The sequence below is a fragment of the Pongo abelii genome, chromosome 10 (assembly GCF_028885655.2).
Source record: "Pongo abelii isolate AG06213 chromosome 10, NHGRI_mPonAbe1-v2.0_pri, whole genome shotgun sequence".
In the NCBI taxonomy this organism is placed as follows: Eukaryota; Metazoa; Chordata; class Mammalia; order Primates; family Hominidae; genus Pongo; species Pongo abelii.
This window is the reverse complement of record NC_071995.2, coordinates 32,605,415-32,626,685: the sequence shown is the minus strand read 5'-3', so window position 1 is coordinate 32,626,685 and position 21,271 is coordinate 32,605,415. Positions and strand designations below refer to the sequence as shown.

Here is a 21,271-nt window from a genome sequence, read left to right as displayed (position 1 = left end):
GGGATACTCAACTTGTATGATATCTGACTATAGAAGCATTAGCTTTCTTCTAATATTCCCCTTTAAATAAGCATTAAGAAGAGAATATGTGTGCTATTTCCCATACAAAACCTGTTACAGATATTTAATAGCATTTCACTTATTTTGTTAAAATTACCTATTCTCTTTGCTTTCATTACTAATCCCTTATCAGCTACATTCCATTGGTGTTAAGCTACATTCTGATGTTAATGTCTTCTGTGTAATTGCTTTTGGTTAATTATTCTCATTTTCCATTCTTCAAAGTCATTTTTGCTTTTTGTTTGTTTTTATTTGTTCATAAAGCTTTTTTGTTTCTGTTACATTATGTAGTTTTGTACCAATGGCTAGAAGCAGATCGTCATGGCAAGAGCCAAGGTGCTGCAAATACGACTTCAGGTAAAAATAAAATTAAGAACAAGGATGGGCTATTATAAATCATTATTTTAATTGACTGCAAGCCCATTATAAATGTTTCTTTATTCAGTTTTGCTTGGTCAGACTTATAGATGTTATTTTATGTTTCTCTTCTCTCATCTGCATCTTAATTTTCATAAAGACTTCATTTGCTTCAAGCCTTGAAAACATGTATTCAGTAGTCTTTAAGCTCTCTTGGCAGATATTTCCTACTTTCTTAGGAGGAAAGGATTAATTGCAGCTTCAATTTAGTAGGAGGTTATTTGGCAGTATTACTTGGAGTTAAGTTGATATGTAGTTGTAGCAGTCGTACAAATTTATAGTCCTTGTTTGTTTCAAGATAATATTTAAAAGGTAAATTTTAAGTACAGGATGCTTATGTAATTTTTCATTTCCTGGGAATCCAAATTCTTAGACTTGGTTATTTTCCCATTTTTTTTTCCCAGCAGTAAATTCTGAGTTAGAGGTAAAACATGTGTTTAAAATGAGAAGTATAGGTTGTTCCCCCATCTCTCATCCCCAAAAGTCATCACCAAGATTATTTTCTTTTGGCCAGTGCTAGTAGGAATAGCTGCATCCAGTCATTTCTAAATTCTTTTTTTTTTTGAGACGGAGCCTCACTCTGTCACCCAGGCTAGAGTGCGGTGGTGTGATCTTGGCTCACTGCAACCCCCAACTCCTGGGTTCAACTGATTCCTCTGCCTCAGCCTCCTGAGTAGCTGGGATTACACGTCCATGCCACCATGCTTGGCTAAGTTTTGTATTTTTAGTAGAGACAGGATTTCAGCACGTTAGCCAGGCTGGTCTCGAACTCCTGACGACCTTAAGTGATCCACCTGCCTCAGCCTCCCAAAGTGCTAGGATTACAGGCATGAGCCACAGCGCCTGGCCCATTTCTGAATTCTTAACAATGATACCAGAATTTCTAAATAGTTGATTCTTCCCCTAGTATCCTTCCAAATCATATTTGCCAAGACAGCTGTGTATATATAGCAATGATCTTTCCTGTTACCCCTTTTTTAAGCAGTCTAATAAGCGGTGGTGGTGGTGGTTTTGCTTTTCTTTTGTTAGATTTGTTACTGTTTTGTGGCTTTTTTTGTTTTTGTAAAATTATTTCTTTCTGGAGGTGGTTTCCTTCTTGTTGATTCTTTGTGTGTCAAGAAGGTGCAGTGTTCCTTAGTTAACAGAACAATTGTATTGAGAATGGCACTTTCATGACCTTTCTGATATATCTCCTGTCCCATTAATAACTTGATACATGAATGAAGGTAATGTTATTTTAACTATACACAGGCAGGACTGAATTAAAAGGTAAGTATTGCAAGGAGTTTTATGGTAGGTTATGTCTTGTTCTGCTTCTGCAGTGTTTCATATTTTATTTACATTTATGGATAATAAAAGCAAGTATTTCTGGTATTAGAGGGTAGGTGAAGGAGACGGTTTCTTGATGGCCATCTATCATGAAGATACGCTGTTGCTGTGTCAGTACACAATCAGCAGCTTAGACTATAACTGGGAGGAATTTTGTTTTTTCTCTAAAGTGAAATGAAAAGTAACTTTTAAAAAATCTTTCTTTTCTTTTCCTTTCTTTCTTCTCTCTCTTTCCTCCCCCTCCCTCTCCCCCTCCCCCTTCCCCCCCTCCCCTCCCCTCCCCTCCCTCTCCCCTCCCTCTCCCCTCCCCTCCCCTCCCTCTCCCCTCCCCTCCCCTCTGCCCTCCCCCCTCCCCCTTACTTTCCTTTCTTTCGAGTTGAGGTTTCACTATGTTGCTGGTCTCAAGTGATCTGCCCACCTCAGCCTCCCAAAGTGCTGGGAGTACAGGCATGAGCCACCACGTTCTGGCCAAGTAACTTTTTTGTAAATGAAGAAGTGAATAATTTAAAATTTCTTAGTGTTCACAGGAAAATCTAGCATCAGCTTAAAAACATCATGGACTCTTCCTGAAATCAGTTCTGAGCCCTGAATCTGTTCTTCAGACACATTGACTCTCATGGACAGTTTCACATTCCTCTGCTGACTTTTTGATGCTTACATACTCTAGAAGCTTGGTGCAAAAATTGATAAACTCTCCTTAAGGATGTCTTTGACAATTTCTCTTCTAGAAATGAATGCTCTCAACTCTTAGAAGATGGAAGTATGGAGTAGAAAAATACAGAGATGAAATGTTTGCCTAAATAAGTCAGAGGAATCTAAAGAAAATAATGATCATTAGCCAAGGACTTCAATTAGAAATAGTAGTTTAGTTGCCTCAGCAAATATATTTAAATTATGTGTCCTTGTTCAAAAAAATTCCTATGTATTTTATATTGTTGTCTCCAGCAAGATTTTTGAGTGTGACTTTTTCTTCCTTCTGCGATCTGTTTTGCATTCCAAGTTTTTTTTTTTCATATTTTTACCCAAAATAGAAACTGAGTCTAACTAGAAGTCAAATACAACTCATAAATCAAATTGCTTTGTGATATTTTTAATAGTATAAATACTGGTAAGTGACATTTATCTTTTGCTGTAACAGCTAGTATTTTGCACTTAATTAGAACTCTAAAAGTAGGAAAACACAGAACACAATAAAGTTGCTGCAAGGTCTTCTAGTTCCTTGATCCCAGATTTTTGACACTGGGAATTTAAGATCTGTCTACCTTAAAATATTTCATTAAACTAAAACATTTAGGGATAATAGGTCTTAAGGGAATTACTCTGGTTGAGGAGGTTAAAAAAACTAATCTGATAGCTATTATTGAATTTTCAATTTTTTACTTTTTAAAAAATTTATTTAAAAAAAAATAGAAAAGAAACGGGGTCTCACCATGTTGCCCAGGTTGGTTTCAAATTCTTGGGCTCAAGCAATCCTCCTACCTCAGCCTCCCAAAGTTCTGGGAATTACAGGCGTGAGCTACTGTGCCTGGCCTGAATTTTCTTAGTAATTAAAATGTAGCCTACTTTTATGTTTCCAGAATTTTGCCAGATAATGAATTTAACTTAGGATAGCTCATTTATTTTAAAAGGTTAGTATGTTTAATGTGTTCTGTCTACTAAACAGGATGACTCAGCAATGATGTTTCTAATTCTGTTAATTTTGTTACTTAAGAACCTGGATATGCAATCACATTTCTCAGAGATTTTTGTGGAAACTCAAGCAAAATTGCTTCCTTTGAGCACTGTAGCATGGGGGTCTAAGTGTGTATAAAATTTTAGGATCATAAGACATATGATTAGCTTAATGTAAGACTTTGCTTTTCTGAAGTAAATGTTTTCATATAGTTCATTATTACCACACACTGAAATGTGGACCATAATTAGGTTACAGCAATGATTATATTACCATATTTTGATTTTTAGTATCAGTTGAGTAGCCAGGATTTTAAAATTCAGATTCTGAAGTTTTAAATGCTGCTCTGTTGTTAACAGTTTTTTAGTTGTCCATTGGGATTTTACAATACAGATGGTTAGAGGCAGAAATTGAATCAGATCTCAACATTATCAGTCAGTAGTAGGTCTGTAAAATAAATATAAAACTATGACATGCTTTTGGAAAAGTTCTAGATATTAACTATGTATTATTTGTTGTAGGTGAAAATTTTGACCAGAGTCCTTTGAGAAGAACATTCAAATCCAAAGTTCTCGCCCACTATCCTCAGAATATAGAATGGAACCCTTTTGATCAAGATGCGGTGAACATGGTATGTGTTTTTTTCCCCCTCATTTACTCTTTAGCCTTGTTTTTACTTTATTAATATGAAGGTAGTAACTGTATTTTGAATGTCTACCTTATTTCATTTCATTTATTCTTTAAGTGATTTTATAAGAAATGTGAGGCCAGGTGTGGTGGCTCACACCTGAAATCCCAGCACTTTGGGAGGCCGAGGTGGGTGGATCACCTGAGGTCAGTTTAAGACCAGCCTGACCAACATAGTGAAACCCCATCTTTACTAAAAATACAAAAATTGGCCAGGTGTGGTGGCACATGCCTGTAATCCCAGCTATTCAGGAGGCTGAGGCAGGAGAATCACTTGAACCCAGGAGGCGGAGGTTGTGGTGAGCTGTGATCACGCCACTGCACTCCAGCCTGGGCAACAGGGCGAGACTCTGTCTCAAAAAAAAAAAAAAAAAGAAATGTGATACTCTCCTCATTTTAAAGATCTGGAAGCAGAAGCTCAGAGAACTAAGTTACTTGCGCAGGGTTTCCATAGTTGATAAGTTTATACAATAGATCCTAAAAGCCCATTTTAGTTTACTACTATTAAAGTGTGTTGTGCATTTGTATTAATACGTAGAAGCTTTGATAAACAGTGATATTACTTTATTGACCTGAGAGGAGCCTAATAGAAAGAGCCTGATTACAGTTCTCATGTTTCAAGGAATATTGTATGGTAGGCCTATAATTTGTCATTTTTACAGACAATGTAAAGATGAAAAGCAACTTAATTGCATTATTTAGATATAGTAAAAATCTGAATTTGTATAATTGTTACTGGTGGATGGAGTCCAGCTTCTTGATGTCTTGAACAAAAAATTGGACAAAACATACAAACAAAGCAAGGAAAGAATGAAGCAACAAAAGCAGAGATTTATTAAAAATGAAGGTACAATCCACAGGGTGGGAGCAGGCCTGAGCAAGCAGCTCAAGAGCCCATTATAGAATTTTCTGAGGCTTAAATGCCCTCTAGAGGTTTTCCATTGGTTACTTGGTTCTGTAAATGAAGTAATGGCCCACTATCAGTCTGTTTGGTTGTGGGAGGGTACCAATCAGAAGCTGAAGCAAAGTTACACCCTACACAAACATACAACCAATCAGAGGCTGAAGTGAAGTTACAAAGTTATACTCCTATGCAAATGAAGACTTGGCCCACGACCATCCCGATTGGTTGTGAGAGGGAAACAATCAGAGGTACTTTCAGTTTTTAGTCTGCCATGCAGAAAAAGGGTGGGGGGAAGGTACAAAGGGAGTAGCCACTGGTCCTTTTGCTACTTGGGCATGGAAAGTTGGGGTTTTCCTTTTGATTTAGTTCTAGAAAGTCAGCATGAATCGGCCTTAGGTTCCCTGCCTCCAGACCCTGTTCTCCTGCCTCATAATGAGTTACCAGTGCTGATTAAATGTCTCTTTTATCCCTGCATGATGTTGTGCATCTATAAGCCCAGCTACTCAGGAGGTTGAGGCAGTGTGATTGCTTGAGCCCAGGAGTTTGAGACCAGAATGGGCACCATAGCAAGACCCTGTCTCAAAATAGGTAGGTAGGTAGGTAGGTAGGTAGATAGAAGATAGAGAGATAGTCAACTTTGAGAGGTTCTTAGAAATAAAGTAGGTCATAGTTTTCAGATTATTTAGGAAGGGCTCTTCTTAGAAGCCTGAATAATATTTGAGATGTTCATAAACTCTGTGATTATATAATTCAGAGGGCCCCAAAGTAAGGAGATAGCAGGCATGATAGATATAGAAATGAATAGGGTAAATACGTAAGAATGGAAAAAAAATAAAAAAGATACAGAAATGATTAAAGGTGAACTGAGACACAGTGATAGCCATTGCTCTTTTTGAGTTGTTTTGTTTGGTTTTTGTTTTTGTTTTTGAGATAGTCTCGCTCTGGCGCCCAGGCTGGAGTGCAGTGGCACAATCTTGGCTCACTGCAACCTCCACCTCCTGGGTTCAGGCAATTCTCCTGCCTCAGCCTCCCGAGTAGCTGGGGTTACAGGCGCACACCACTATGCCCAGCTAATCTTTTGTATTTTTAGTAGAGACAGGGTTTCACCATGTTGGCCAGGCTGGTGTCAAACTCCTGACCTCAAGTGATCTGCCCTCCTTCAGCCTCCCAGAATGCTGGTATTGTGAGCACATACCACCACACCTGGCTCATTTTTGCATTCTTAGTAGAGATGGAGTTTTGCTATATTGGCCAGGCTGGTCTTGTACTCCTGACCTCTAGTGATCCACCCGCCTCAGCCTCCCAAAGTGCTGGGATTACAGGCGTGAGCCATTGCACCCAGCCTCTTCTTTAGTATTTTAAAGATATTGTTAAAAGACTCCATTATAACCTGATAATCTAACAGAAGGAAATTAATATTCACTAGATGCCTGCTAGAGTACTTTATGCATGTTATTTTCACATACATGTTTACATGTACCCAGTGAGAATTCTTATATTTTCAAAGGTTAAGTAATTTGCCCAAAGTTAGGCAGTAAGACTCAGAAGTTAAATCCAGATCATTTTTACTCTCTAGCTCACTTTTTTTCCTCATCTGCCTTGCTGCCTTCCCAAAAGAAAAACTGTATAGCTTAGTTTTGCTCTACACTGGAAATGTTATGGGTCACACTGGACCCTTTGTGATATTTTTGTATCACAGTAAACTCTTTCCAGCCTGGGCTCGCTCTAGGGAGGGGATAGCATGGTGCTTTTTGTAAGGACAAATGCCTAAAGCACTTGGCACTTTGACTTTGATTCCTTACAGAGTACAATGTGGTTATTTTCCTAAACTGTTCTGCAATACTAAAATAATCAGAGATGCCATTTTGCTGGAAGTTAATATTGTAGATGCCTAGCATCATCTTTGGTGAAGACTCTACTATAGATATTATGTAGAACACAACTGTTAGTTATCTTTATAAGACTTGGAAGAGTCCAGACAAACATCTGACTAAAATAGTTGAACAGCAGTGACAAAAAAATGACTTATGAGTTGCTTATGCAGCAAATTAATAGAAAGGCATTTAGGAAAAGAGTGTTTAAATCAAGCAATGGAAAACTGGATAAGAATGTGAATAGATCACAATACTTAATCTTCTTAAATTAGTAAGATATTTCAAAATATAACTTATTCTGTGAGAAATCAGAATGGTATTCAAAGTGAGGTTCTAGCCTAAGCAACATAGGGAGGCCCTGTCTCTACAAAGAAAAAAAGAAATAGCTGGGTGTGGTGGCAGCATGCCTGTGGTCCCAGCTACTCTGGAGGCTGAGGTGGGAGGATCACTGGGGCCTGGGTACAAGTACGTTCTTAGTATATGAATCCACAGTCATTTGGAACAAAATGCCACCCTTGATGTGTTTTCTTTCTTTTAATCATGTGAATGAATTAATAGTGAGATATCCATGATAGCTTTTGCCTCTATCTGCAAAACATTAATCTTTAAAGTAATTATCAGCTTCCTTGACCTTTGATATTTTCTTTACTCCTTGCCCCTGAGGTTATTTTATGTAAGCAGCAAAAGTTTCCCCCTGAAGAATAATTGCAAAGGCTGTGTTTTGATGGTTAAGCACCACATAGCATTTTTTTTTTATTGCTGCAAATCTAAAAGGATTTGCTTGTACTCCTGGAAAATCTCTGAAAAGCATCCCATTAAAGTAGTTTGCATTCGGGTCACAGATTTACTGCCTTTAATTTCCTCTTTGATTTACTAGTAAGTGCGTTTGTATGAAGCTGTAATTTATTCCCACCTAAAGGTATAAAGCTTTGTCTTGCCTTTAGCAAAATTCCACCGCAATGAGTCATCACCTTCTGTAATATTAGTCATTCCTCTAACAACAGTAGTGCTTTGAATAAAAGGTCATTAATTTCATACATAAATTAAGTACCCAAAGCAGTGAACTTTGTTAAATAAAATGTTTAATGTGTATGAGTGCAGTGCAAATAAAATAGAAAATAAATACAAGTGACAGGTGAAATAATTCCTGAATTAGTTTTTTTTCCTCAGTTGCTGATTCAGAGATTTTTATGAAAAAGTAAATATCACAGAACAGAAAGAACAATACAATAAACAATCACGTATGTATTAATCACCTAGAACTAACATGTCAACATTGACATGTTTGCTTCAGATGTCTACATTTCCTTTCCTTTCCCTTTCCCTTCCTCCCTTTCTTTGCTTTCTTTTCTTTCTTTCCCTTGTTTCCACAGTCTCGCTGTGTCTCCCAGACTGGAGTGCAGTACATTTAATTAAATTAATTTATTTATTTGAGACAGTCTCACTCTGTCACCCAGGCAGTTCAGTGGTGCAGTCTTGGCTTACTTACAACCTCTGCCTCCAGTGTTCAGGTGATTCTCATGCTTCAGCCTCTTGAGTAGCTGGGATTATAGTCACGCACCATCACGCCTGCCTAATTTCTGTATTTTTGGTAGAGACAGGGTCTCCCTATGTTGGCCAGGCTGGTCTCAAACTCCTGGCCTCAAGATCTGCCCGCCTCGACCTCTGTGAGCCGCTGTGTCTGGTCTGCATTTCATTTTAAATGAAATAAAGCATTGCAAACAGAGCTGAAGGTCCCCCACCCCACTTTCACATCTCTTTGAGGTAATCTGCTTATTGGCATCCATGACTATGTAATATTCTAGTTGATAGATCTTATCTTTAAGCCTGTGTTGTATCTAAGAATTCATAGGAAGAAAACATGGTTAATAACTTTTAAGCAAACTGTATGAAAATATAAGGATTCTATTTTTTATGTCCGTCCTAATGAAACATCGTAAATATATTTTAGGTAACTAAAGAGTAATAACTATTATAAAGCTCTTATTTTATAATTTGCTGTTAACTTTGATTACAAAGAAGGATATAGTGGAATGAAGAGCAAAGAGTAAACGGTGAAAGGTTGGCTGAAGAAACCTATTCAGATGCTTATCTTGTAAGAGTAAAAGGAAAAAGGGCTATATATACTTTTTGTAGACTTAGCAATTACTTGAATTTGAAATGGATAACCCCAAATTACATTCATTGGTTTGACATTAGAATGAAGATAAGCGCTCATTTTGAGCCAAGTTTAGGTTCAAGCTCACAGTAAAATTTTTTTTTTTCTTGAGACAGGCTCTGACTCTGTCATCCAGACTGGAGTGCACTGGTGCAATCTTGGCTCACTGCAGCCTTGACCTCCCATGCTCTAGCGATCCTCCACCTCAGCCCCCCAAGTAGCTGAGACTACAGGTGTGCACCACCACGCCTGGCTAATTTTTGTACTTTTTGAGGAGACGGGGTTTGGCTGTGTTGCCTAGGCTACTCTCGAACTCCTGGACTCAAGCAATCCGCCCACCTCGGCCTCTCAGAGTGCTAGGATTACAGGTGTGATCCACCATGCCTAGCCATATCTCACAGTAAAATTATAGGAATGGGGCTTTCATTGCTGGAGGACCATTGCTGGAAGACCCTTTTGCCCCCGCCACCCTCATCCTCTCCCCCGTTTCCTTAACATTGCAGCCAGAATATTTCACTGGCATCTCAAATGCAACATATCCAAAACTGAATTCATTATTCATCCCACCAATGTTTGTCAGTGAATGGTACAACCATCCACCTATTTGCCAAATCCAACAATGTACACATCACCCTGAAAGTTCTCACTTACTCACCCTCTCCCATATATAATCAGTTATCTGTCTACTTCTCTCTGTTTCCGTATACTCACCTTGGTCCAAACCATCAAGATGTCTTACCTGGACTCCTGCACTAACCTGTCCATTTCATTCCTCATAGTATAGCTTCTGCTTCTGCTGTTCCTTCTCTCTGGAAGGCTCTTCCACCTCTCCTTCACCTAGTGAATTCTTACTACTCCTTCAGACTTCACTGTAAACATTTATGTAGAGAAGCTGCTCCTGACCATCACCTTCCACCATCTTCCCAGCACTCAGGTCACCTTAGGTTCTCTTAGTACCTTGTACCTTTTTGTAGCACCTATCTCAGTTGCAATTAACCAGTTACTTAGCTAGTAGTTAACTGTGTATCTCGTGCTTAATGTAAGAGAACAGGAGCAGTGTCTCTTATTCATTGCTATATCCCTAGCTTTGCGCATAGTAGATGTTCAAATTGTTGAATAAATGAAGTGATACTTACTTGCTTACAATACTTCTCTTCCCTGTCCTTGACTAGGTGTGACCTCCACTGCAAAACCATCTCTTAAGCAGTAGTTACTCTGTCTTTTCTTATGATATCTCGAACAGAGTCCATAGCAACACTGATCACATTTTTTTGGTAACTGCTGGTTTCTGTGTCTGTCTTTCCTACTAGACTGTGAACTCCCTAAAGGAAAGGATTATTTTTATCTTTGTCTTTTGAGTTACCAAGATCTAATGCAAAACATGGGACAAAATAAGTGTTTATAGAAGGAGGGAGAGAAGAGGGGAGGGAGGGAGGGAGACATTCTGAGAAATGTGTTAGGTGATTTTATTGTGCAAACATCACAGAGTGTATATACATACACAGAGCTAGGTGATATAGCCTACTATACTTCTAAGCTATATGGTATAACATATTGCTCCAGCCATCGTCCTATAGGCAGTCCATTGTTGACCAGAGATGGTTATACAGTATATGATTGTGTTTGCATAATGAGGGAGAGGCCATGGAAGTCATAGAACTACAAAATGTGGAAAAAGGAATTTTAAAATTCTAGCCAAACTGCCTGAAACGGTCTAGAGAAATGTAAGAACATTTGCTGACTCAAACTGGGAAAGTTACACACTTGTCATTATAAGCCTGCTTTGGCTAAAGTAGTCTGGTTACTAGTAGTAATTTGATCATCAGTGACACCTCTAATTTTTAGTTGTTTTATTGTTGGATGGTGAGGGGGTATTGTTAGTAGATAGCAAAGTTAAGGGTTAATTAGAGATGTTTAATACCGTGATAAACAAATCTTGATTTATATTTCAGGTTTTCTGCGATTTCTTGCAGTTCCTGACAGTTTAACAATTCTGATGAAACTCAGGTTTTCTGAGAAAGTATCTTGTAGTTCCTGATATAAAACAATACTGTATATCTTTTAAAAATGGAAAAATAATAGCATTTTGCAGTTCATGTTTCCCGATTAGAAATATAGTTCTTACTTTTTTTGATTTGTTGGAAGAGCATTTAGGAAAAATTCTTACATCTGTTGTCTGTAGCATAGAAAGCCATTCTTCACTTTGAGTACAACTTTTGGCAAGCTTTTTCTGTAAATGTTTGAATGTGCGCTCAAGAAAGCTACAAACCCTTAAGGGAATATTTGGCAGCTGTTCAGCAGCAGTTGAGCTATGATTTTGTGATTTAGGATGACAGGAACGCCTATCAATTAAATTAAATCTTTATGTTGACTTTGGTGGTCACTATGTTTCTGTATTGCCTACTTGATGGAAAAAGAATTACAAGCTGAAGTCCAGGCACTGTGGCTCACGCCGTAATCCCAGCACTTTGGGAGGCTGAGGCGAGTGGATCACTTGAGACCAGAAGTTCAAAACCAGTCTGGCCAACATGGTGAAACCTCGTCTCTACTAAAAATACAAAAAAAAAAAAAAAAAAAAATAGCCGGGTATGCGCGCCTATAATCGCTCACACTTGTAATCCCAGCTACTTGGGAGGCTGAGGCAGGAGAATCGCTTGAACTCAGGAGGTGGAGGTTGCAGTAAGCTGACATCAGTCACACCACTGCATACCAGACTGGGCGACAGAGTGAGATTCCATCTCCAAAAAAACAAAAAAAGAATTACCAGATCAAGAGGTGAACTAAGCCTGGTGCTTTACCCCCAGCTGTTGTTTTTGTTTGTTTTCTTGTTCATTCATTTATTCATTCAACCAATTGTTATATGCCATGCACTGTGCTAAACAAGTTTGAATTTAGCCTGGAGCAAGAATAATTCAAATTATCCCTTCTACAATCTTTATTGACTACAATAAATGTGTCAAATGAAGTTTTTGGGTTTTTAGGGTTTTTTGTTGTTTTTGTTTGTTTGTTTTTTTGAGACAGAGTCTCACTCTATCATCTAGGCTGGAGTGCAGTGGTGCAGCCTTGGCTCACTGCAACCTCTGCCTCCCGGATTCATGTGATTCTCATGCCTCAGCCTTCCAGGTAACTGGGGCTACAGGTGTGCCCCACCACGCCCAGCTAATTTTTTGTACTTTTAGTAGAGGCAGGGTTTCGTCATGTTGCCCAGGCTGGTGGTCTTGAACTCCTGAGCTCAGGCAATCCACCCACCTCAGCCTCCCGAAGTACTGGGATTATGGGTGTGAGCCACTGCACCCGGCCAAATGAGTTTTTATTCATGCTATCAGCAGAGCAACCCATTAACTTGTTATGATGAAATCAGCCTTAATTTGAAGGTAGAATTATTAAAAGATTCTGCCATAGCCTTTCCTTATACAGTTATTCCTAAGACTGGGAATAAGTGGCTTTTACCCCCTACCAAATCCAGGTATTCATAGGTTTTACCTAAGTCTATATCTCATTCTATCCAAATATACATAGTAATTTAATATGTAAAAGAATTGAGTAAATCTGCCTTAGTCCTTTCCACATCTCATATTCAGTGATATGAAATATGAAGACATTTTCACTGGTGCACTAATGCTGAGCTTCACAATTTTTTCTTTTTACCCGTGTTATCAGTCACCACCTGTTATGGCCCCAAATGGTATATTATTCCATTGCAGTTCCCTTGAATGTTTAAAGTTATTGAAATGAAGTACTAGCCCTTGAGTAGCTGGCAATCTAGAGATCAAACAGAATTATACAATACTAGTAATGTGTATGTTTATATAATGTACATATGTTTACAGTGGTGCAAGACTTTAGTTGCTTCTTCATGATAAATACTTTTTAGAGGAGTTACATTTTATGGCATGCAAAAGATGAAGAGAACACTATTTTTTATGGAAAGGTAAAGGAAGACCTCTCTAAGGTAGTATTTATGCAGAGACTTAAGGGAAGTAAGAAAGTATTTTGATTATCTATCGCTGCATGACAATCCATCTGCCTACCAGTTAATGGCTTAAAATAGGGCTTGGCAATTTTTCTCATGAAGAACCAAATAGTAAGTAGTTGAGGTATTGTGGGCATACAGTTTCTGCCACAGTCACCCAGCTCTGCTGTTGTAGTGTGAAGGCATCCATAGATAGTGCATAAATGGATGGTTGTGACTGAGTCCCAGTGAAACTTTATTTACAAATCAGGTGGCAGATTGTATTTGACCTAAGGGTTTTTCTTTGTCCATGCCTCCTGCTAAAATAAAATACTTCAGACTGAGTAACTTACAAGCAATAGGAATTTATTTCTCACAGTTCTAGAGGTTGAAAGTACAAGATCAAGGTGTCTGTAGGTTTAGGGTCTAATGATGGCCTAGTCTCTGCTTCTAAGATGGTACTTTGTTATTGTGTACTCCAGAGAGGACAAATATTGTATCCTCACATGGCAGAAAGCACTAGGGTGCTGCTCCCTTCAACCTTTTATAAGAAGGACAAATCCTTTCATGAGGGCAGAGCCTGCATGACTTAATCACTTCCCAAAAGTCCCCACCTTTTAATACCGTCACCCTGAAGTGATGTTCCAGCATATGAATTTTGGAGGCACACATACATTTAAACCCATAGCAGGGCTGTTGTTTGCTGACCCTTGATTTAAAGCAACAAAATCATTACTTAGCCTACATATCTGCAATGTAGGTAGCTTTTGGTTGGCCGCGCCTGTATTCTACTCGGTGTTAGTTTGGAAGGTTTGAAGTCTGAGGACTGAAATCATCTGAAAGCTCACCCACTCACAGGCCTGTCTCCTGGACCAGGCATATAGCTAGGGCTCCTTCTGTCTCTGTGTGGTCTTTCATTTGGTCTCACCAGTCAGGCAGCTTCAGGCTAGCTAAAGTTTTTATATGTTGCCTCAGGGCTCCCAGAGTGTGTTACCAGGTTACCAGAGAGAGAGAGAGAGATGGAAGCTGTATTGCCTTTTTTAGCCTCTGCTCAAAAGTCACTCTGTCACTTGTCACTGCTGTTGCATTTTACTTGACTAGGCCAGGGGTGGGCATACATGGCCCCCAGGCCAAATCTGTCCAGCTGACTGTTTTTATAAATAAAATTGTGTTGGAACAAAGCCATACTTATGTGTTTAAAGGTTGGTACAAAAGTAATTGTGGTTTTGGACAGAATTTTAAATCATAACTTGGCTCAAGCACATCCTTATTAATCAAAATAGGAACCATTACAATCAACACATTTTTGCCAATGAGAAATAAGTTTGTTTATTCCTGTAACGTAAAAAATCCGTGCTTTGGGATTTGATGAACTCTTGGAAAGCATTTTCTGCATCCTGCTGGTTGTGGAAGCGTTTTCCCTGCAAAAAGTTGTCGGGATGCTTGAAGAAGTGGTAGTCAGTTAGCAAGAGGTCAGGTGAACATGGTGGATGAGGCATAACTGCATAGCCCAATTCGTTGAACTTTTGAAGTATTTGTTGTGTGATGTGCAGTCAGGTATTGTTGTGGAAAACAATTGGGCCCTTTCTGTTGACTAGTGCCCACTGCAGGCTTTGCAGTTTTTGGTGCATCTCATCGATTTGCTGAGCATACTTCCTGGATGTAATGATTTCGCCAGGATTCAGAAAGCTGTAGTGGATCAAACCAGCAGCAGGCCACCAAACAGTGACCGTGACCTTTTTTTGGTGCAAGTTTAGCTTTGGGAAGTACTTTAGAGCTTCTTCTTGGTTCAGCCACTAAGCTGGTTGTCGCCGGTTGTCTAATGAAAGCCACTTTTTGTCGCACATGACAATTTGATTGAGAAATGGTTCATTGTTGCTGTGTAGAATAAGAGAAGACGACACTTGAAAATGATGCTTTTATTTTATTTTATTTTGTTTTGTTTTGTTTGAGATGGAGTCTCGCTCTGTTGGCCAGGCTGGAGTTCAGTGGCACAATCTCGGCTCACTGCAACCTCCGCCTCCCAGGTTCAAGCAATTCTCCTGCCTCAGCCTCCTGAGTAGCTGGGTCTGCAGGTGCATGCCACCACGCCCTGCTAATTTTTTGTATTTTAGTAGAGACAGGATTTCACCATGTTGCCCAGGCTGGTTTCAAACTGAGCTCAGGCAGTCCGCCTGCTTCAGCCTTCCAAAGTGCTAGGATAACAGGCATGAGCCACCGCAACTGGCTGAAGATGATGATTTTTAAAAATTTCCACTCAGCTCATGAGGCACCCACTTATCGAGTTTTTCCACCTTTCTAATTTGCTTCACATGCCAAACGGCCATAGAATGGTCGATGTTGAGTTCTTCAGCAACTTTTCATGTAGTTCTAAGAGGATCAGCTTCGATGATTGCTCTCAATTGATCATTGTCAACTTCTGATGGCCGGCCACTATGCTCCTCATCTCCAAGGCTGTCATCTCCTTTGCAAAACTTCTTGAACCACCACTGCACTGTGCGTTAGTTAGCAGTCCCTGGGCCAAATGCATTGTCGATGTTGTGGTTGTCTCCACTGCTTTACGACCCATTTTGAACTTGAATAAGAAAATTGCTTGAGGCCGGGTCGGGTGGCTCACACCTGTAATCCCAGCACTTTGGGAGGCCAAGGCGGGCAGATCACTTGAGGTGAGGAGTTTGAGACCAGCCTGGCCAACATGGTGAAACCCCGTCTCTACTAAAAATACAAAATTAGCTGGGCATGGTGGTGCAGGCCTGTAGTCCCAGCTACTCAGGAGGCTGAGGCCCAAGAATCTCTTGAACCTGGGAGGTGGAGGTTGCAGTGAGCCGAGATTGCACCACTGCACTCCAGCCTGAGTGACAGAGTGAGACTCTATCTCAAAAAAAAAAAAAAAGAAAAAAGAAAACTGCTCTAATTTGCTTTTTGTCTAACATTTTCAGTCTAAAATCTAAAATAAACAGCAAGTAATAAGTCATTAGCAAAAAAACATAAAGCGAGAAATGCCCATTAAAATGATGGGCCAGGCTCAGTGGCTCAAGCCTGTAATCCCAGCACTTTGAGAGGACGAGGCAGGCGGATCACGAGGTCAGGAGTTTGAGATCAGCCTGGCCAACACAGTGAAACCCATCTCTACTAAAAATACAAAAATTAGCCAGGTGCAGTGGCAGGCGCCTGTAATCCCAGCTACTTGGGAGGCTGAGGCAGGAGAATTGCTTGAACCTGTGAGGCAGAGGTTGCAGGGAGCCGAGATCGTGCCACTGCACTCCAGCCTGGGTGACAGAGCAAGACTCTGTCTTGGAAAAAAAAAGATTATAATATAACCACATTTATTTAAAAATGTATTCCAATATCAAATGGCAAATTCCAACAATGCAAAAACCACAATTACTTTTGCACTCACCTAATACAATGTGGAGTGGAGCAGTTGTGACAAAGACTGTATGGCCTCCAGAGCCTAAAATACTTATCTGTCTCTTTATAGAAAAAGTTTCCCAGATCCTGGTATAGGCACTCTCAGCAGCCTACCCAGGTTCAAGGAGAGTGAGCTCCACTTCTTAATGGGGAATTGTCAAGGTTTGGAAGAGTGCGTGAAAGTAGAAATATTATTGGAGCTATATCTGCCGCAAGGAATGAGTCATGTGGATACCAAGGGGAAGAAAGTTGCTGGGAAAGGGAAGAGCAGATTTTGATGGGAGCACGTGGGGTGTGTTCATAGAACAGTAACGTGCCATTGTTGCTGGAGCAGAGTGGGTGAGTTAGAGAGTACAAGATGAGGGCAGAGAGGTTGCTGGGGGCTGAGTCATGCAGGGCTTCCTTGTAGGCCATTATAAGGACATCAGCTTTTAGTGAGATAAGAGTCCATTGGAGAATTTTGGGAAGAGTGACAAGATCTAACATATTTTTTAAGGATTGCTTTGGCTCTTATAAGGGAAATAGATTACGGGGTACAAGGGCAGAAACAGGCTGTTACATCCAGACAAGAAAAGAGGGTGACTTAGATTAGAGTGGTAAGAGTAAAGATCGAAACAATTACTTTCTGACTCAGGAGGCTGAGGCGGGAGGATTGCTTTTACCCAGGAGTTTGAGGCTGCAGTGAACTGTGATTGTACCACTGCACTTCATCCTGAGTGATAGAGCAAGACCTCACCTCTAAAAAAGAAAAAAAAAGAAGTAACAGCAATTAGTTTCTGCATATATTTTTGCAGATAGAATTGATAATATTTGCTGATGGATTGGTTAATGGGGTAAGTGAGAAAGAGAGGAAGAAATTAAAGATGACTTCAAGGTTTTTGTCCTGGGCAAATTAGATGGATGGAATTACAGAAAAGACTGATATAAGGAGAAACCGATTTGGAGGAAGAAATCAGAACTTCAGTTTGGGACATGGTAAGTTTGAATTGCCTATTAGACATCTTGATGGGATTGTCAAGTAGTTACTCAGTTAAGAGTCAGGTTCATGAGATTGCAGATTTGGGAGTTGAAAGAGTATATTTAAAATCATGGAAGAAATTACTCCGGAAATGAACTTGGATAGAAAAGAAACCCAAAATGTGGCACAATCATGACATGAGCTTCAAAGCCAATAGTTTTTAGGGTAAAGGGAAGGACCATGATCTGAAATGGTTGTGAGGAGCAGTTTGGACACCCACCTTCATGCTTAATGACAGTTGTGTTGCATTAATCCTATCCCACCATCAAGATTTTGTTTTTAAGCAGTGGGAACCCAGAAATCTTAACACTGAAAGAATTCCACTCTACAAAATAAATGAAAGTGGAATGTGCACAGGGGAAGGAGGGACACTGGCCCTTTCAGCTTCTTCCTCTAGCCTCTCACTCCCTTCCAAGGCCCTGAGACATTCCTGCTGCCTCCTTGGAACCCCTTTGAAAACCACTCGCCTTAGTGTTCCAAGATGGATGTGCCAAGAGGCACATCTAAATCTGTCCCTCTCCTAAAAACCCTTCAGAGGTTTCCCATTGTCCTCCCCACAGTTCTAACATGGCCTACCAAGGCCCTTCATGGGCTAGCCCCTGATGATTTCTCTTGCTTTCTCTCACGTCCACCCACCTTGCATTCTGTGCCCCACCCACACTGACCTGTTGCAGTTCCTCAGACTCTTCTGGGCTTTTGCACATGTTGTCCTCTCTGCCTAGAATCTTCTTTATCCACTAAGACCTATACTCGTCCTGAGGTTTCAGTTGGGCTTCATTTTTTCCTGGTAGCTCCTTCTTTTCTAATGTGTGTCTTCCTACTATTATATATTTTTCCCATAGCAACCCTTATTTACCCTATCATAGCGCTTCCCTTACTTTATAGTTTATGATTTTTAAAACTTACCTGTTATCCTTACTCAACTGGAAATACCGTAGGAGCATGGGCCATGTCTGTCCTTCCCACCGTTGTATCATAGGGCTCCTCTCATAAAAGGCACTTAATAAACGTTTTTTGATGGTTTGAAGGAATAAAGGAATTGTATTTTCTTGGTAATATGGGGATGTGGGAGACAGTCTAAATTTTGTACCATATCAGTTATTAAATATAGAAAAAACTAGAAAGTAATAATGTATGGTTAAATTATTTCTATGTAAAAAGCATATTGCAATACAAAAATAGAAATATCTAAATATGAATAATGATTATTAGTTAGGATGGTTGAATTACAAGTTCTGTTTTCCTTAGTATATTTCAACTTTTCTGTAATTTCACTTCTTTTATTTAAAATGTTTTAATGAATCAATTCTAATTTTCTGTGCATTTTAAGTGTCTTAAATATAGCATCTTTAGCTCCTCTGGGTAATTTTGTTCTCAAGTTTACTCAATCCTGGGTAGTTCCCAAGAACTAGAGCATAATCTTTACTAGCAGTAATCTAAAATGCCTTGTTTCTGTGCTTCTGCTTTAGTAGATCAAAAAGCTTTCAATTTCCAAAGTTTCTTTTTCTTGGATAAAATACCATACTATTCAAAATAGCAAAGATGACACTGTTGTTTTTATTATTCTTTGTTTAACTTTTTTCCACTTCCTAAATGAGCCTTTTCCTATTTCCTTGTATTAAATACTTAAGTACTATTTTTGTGAAGTGCTTTTTAATATTTGTGAAATACTTTTGCATACTCTGTCTTCAAGTCATTCATACAGCAGCTATTGTAGATAAAGGAACTGAGGCTCACGGAAGTTATGTGGCTTGCTGAAGGCCACAAGCTTGGTTAGAGGTTTACTCTGGGACTAAATTAGTGATTGTCTTGTTCTTAGTAAAGCCCCTTGCATGTAACATTACACAGTAAAAGTTTTTCCCTTGTGTGTACTCCTTTTAAGAATAATTTTATATACGTGTATATGAGGAATTTATAATATATTTCTAATTTAAGCCTATTGCCAATGTTAAATCTGGATAAAACCTGTCTTTTTGAATCCTGTTATGTTTAAAAACAACATTTATTTCTGGCTTGAAGTTATTTGTGTACTGCATTCTGATGCTTTTTTTTCTTTGTTTCACAGTTGTGCATGCCTAAAGGGCTATCTTTCAGGACACAAACGGACAATAAAGATCCCCAGTTTCACTCATTTATAATTACCAGGGAAGATGGTTCTCGCACCTATGGTTTTGTTCTCACTTTTTATGAAGAAGTTACAAGTAAGCAAATCTGCACAGCAATGCAGACACTTTACCAGATGCACAACGCTGAGCATTACAGCAGTGTGTATGCTTCATCTTCCTGCAGTATGGACTCGTTGGCAAGTAGTCTTGATGAAGGAGATACAACTTCTCTTTTGAAACTCCAGCGATACAACTCCTATGATATTAGCAGAGACACCCTGTATGTTTCAAAAAGTATATGCTTGATCACACCGTTACCATTCATGCAGGCCTGCAAGAAATTCCTTATCCAGCTTTACAAGGCCGTTACCTCACAGCAGCCACCACCCTTGCCACTTGAAAGCTATATCCACAATATTCTTTATGAAGTACCCCTTCCACCTCCAGGGAGGTCACTGAAATTTTATGGTGTTTATGAACCTGTCATCTGCCAGAGGCCTGGGCCCAGTGAACTCCCCCTCTCTGATTACCCACTTCGGGAGGCATTTGAGCTCCTGGGATTAGAGAACCTGGTGCAGGTGTTTACCTGTGTTCTTTTAGAGATGCAAATCCTTCTCTACTCACAAGGTAGGTTTTCGTTGGATTTTACATTTTCTAAAAACAAGTACTTTTGCTCCCAACTCCTGTGTTTTCATGGGGTATATTATTAGAACCGAATAAATAATGATCACAGTCTTTTCTGTTGTGTGTAAAGGGAGCAGGTATGGTGGGACCAGAGGCTGAGATGAGACTGTGCTGTTTCTCTTTGAGGTGGCAGTCAGTGACTGCAGAGAGAAATAGGAAGGAACACAAGTGTTAACTTGGCTGATTTGGGTATATTTATTTATTAATGGAAATAGCCCTTTTTTCCTGATAATATATAATCTTCATTAAGAAAACATTTTTTATTCATCATAATGAGAGTGAGAGAATTCTGTTACTACCAGAAACGTGTAGACTTCCCATTCTTTATGGATTAGTAAAGGTTCACATCAAAACTCAGCGAACATTGAAAAGGGATAAATGAAATTGTTGACTCTGCAGCTTCCTGAGGCAATCAACTTTGGATCTTTGCCTGTGGGAGCATTTCATCTGAGTGAGAGAAAAGGTGAGCAGGCATGAGACAGATGACTTTCCCAGGTCTAACAGTTCTGCCAGAGTTGTGTATGTGTGTGTGTGTGTGGTTTTTTGTTTATGTTTTTTAATCTCAGAAGGAAGTTATCTTTGTGATATCTTTCATTCAAAGTTCTTCCAACACATATTAAGAAAATAACAAACTATGGATTTTATTTTACCAGTACATTTGTGAAGACTAATGTTGAGCCTAGACTAGGATACTAGTTGTCATCTGAATATGAATGTGTAGAGAAAATAGAGATGCTATGTCTTAATGGATAGTGAATTGAAGGAAATTATAAAATAGTACCTGTACACTGATAGATTCTTCAAAAAAGGTTGCACAAATATTTGGATTCACTTTTTTTTTTTTAGACAAGTTCTCACTCTGTTACCCAGGCTGGAGTGCAGTAGTGCAATCATGGGTCACTGCAACCTCGACATCCCATGCTCAAGCTGTCTTCCCACCTCACCCTCCTGAGTAGCTGGTACTATAGGAATGTGCCACCACATCAGCTAATTTTTTATT

The 21,271-nt window shown here is 39.4% G+C and overlaps 1 protein-coding gene across 5 annotated transcripts in view; it reads left to right on the top strand.

The window, feature by feature from the left end:
• The window catches only part of DENND5B (DENN domain containing 5B), a 191,347-nt gene that overhangs the window by 76,562 nt on the left and 93,514 nt on the right, over positions 1-21,271 (top strand). For 2 of the 5 annotated variants that reach the window (XM_002823082.6, XM_054527071.2), the window contains exons 2-4: positions 352-417; positions 4,000-4,109; positions 19,548-20,214. In XM_002823082.6, coding sequence (XP_002823128.3) covers positions 352-417; positions 4,000-4,109; positions 19,548-20,214 — 843 coding nt within the window. Of the gene's footprint in view, positions 1-351; positions 418-2,832; positions 2,915-3,999; positions 4,110-16,380; positions 17,440-19,547; positions 20,215-21,271 lie in introns of those variants that run through there. The other 3 variants (XM_054527070.2, XM_024257191.3, XM_024257193.3) reach the window with 3 other exon arrangements.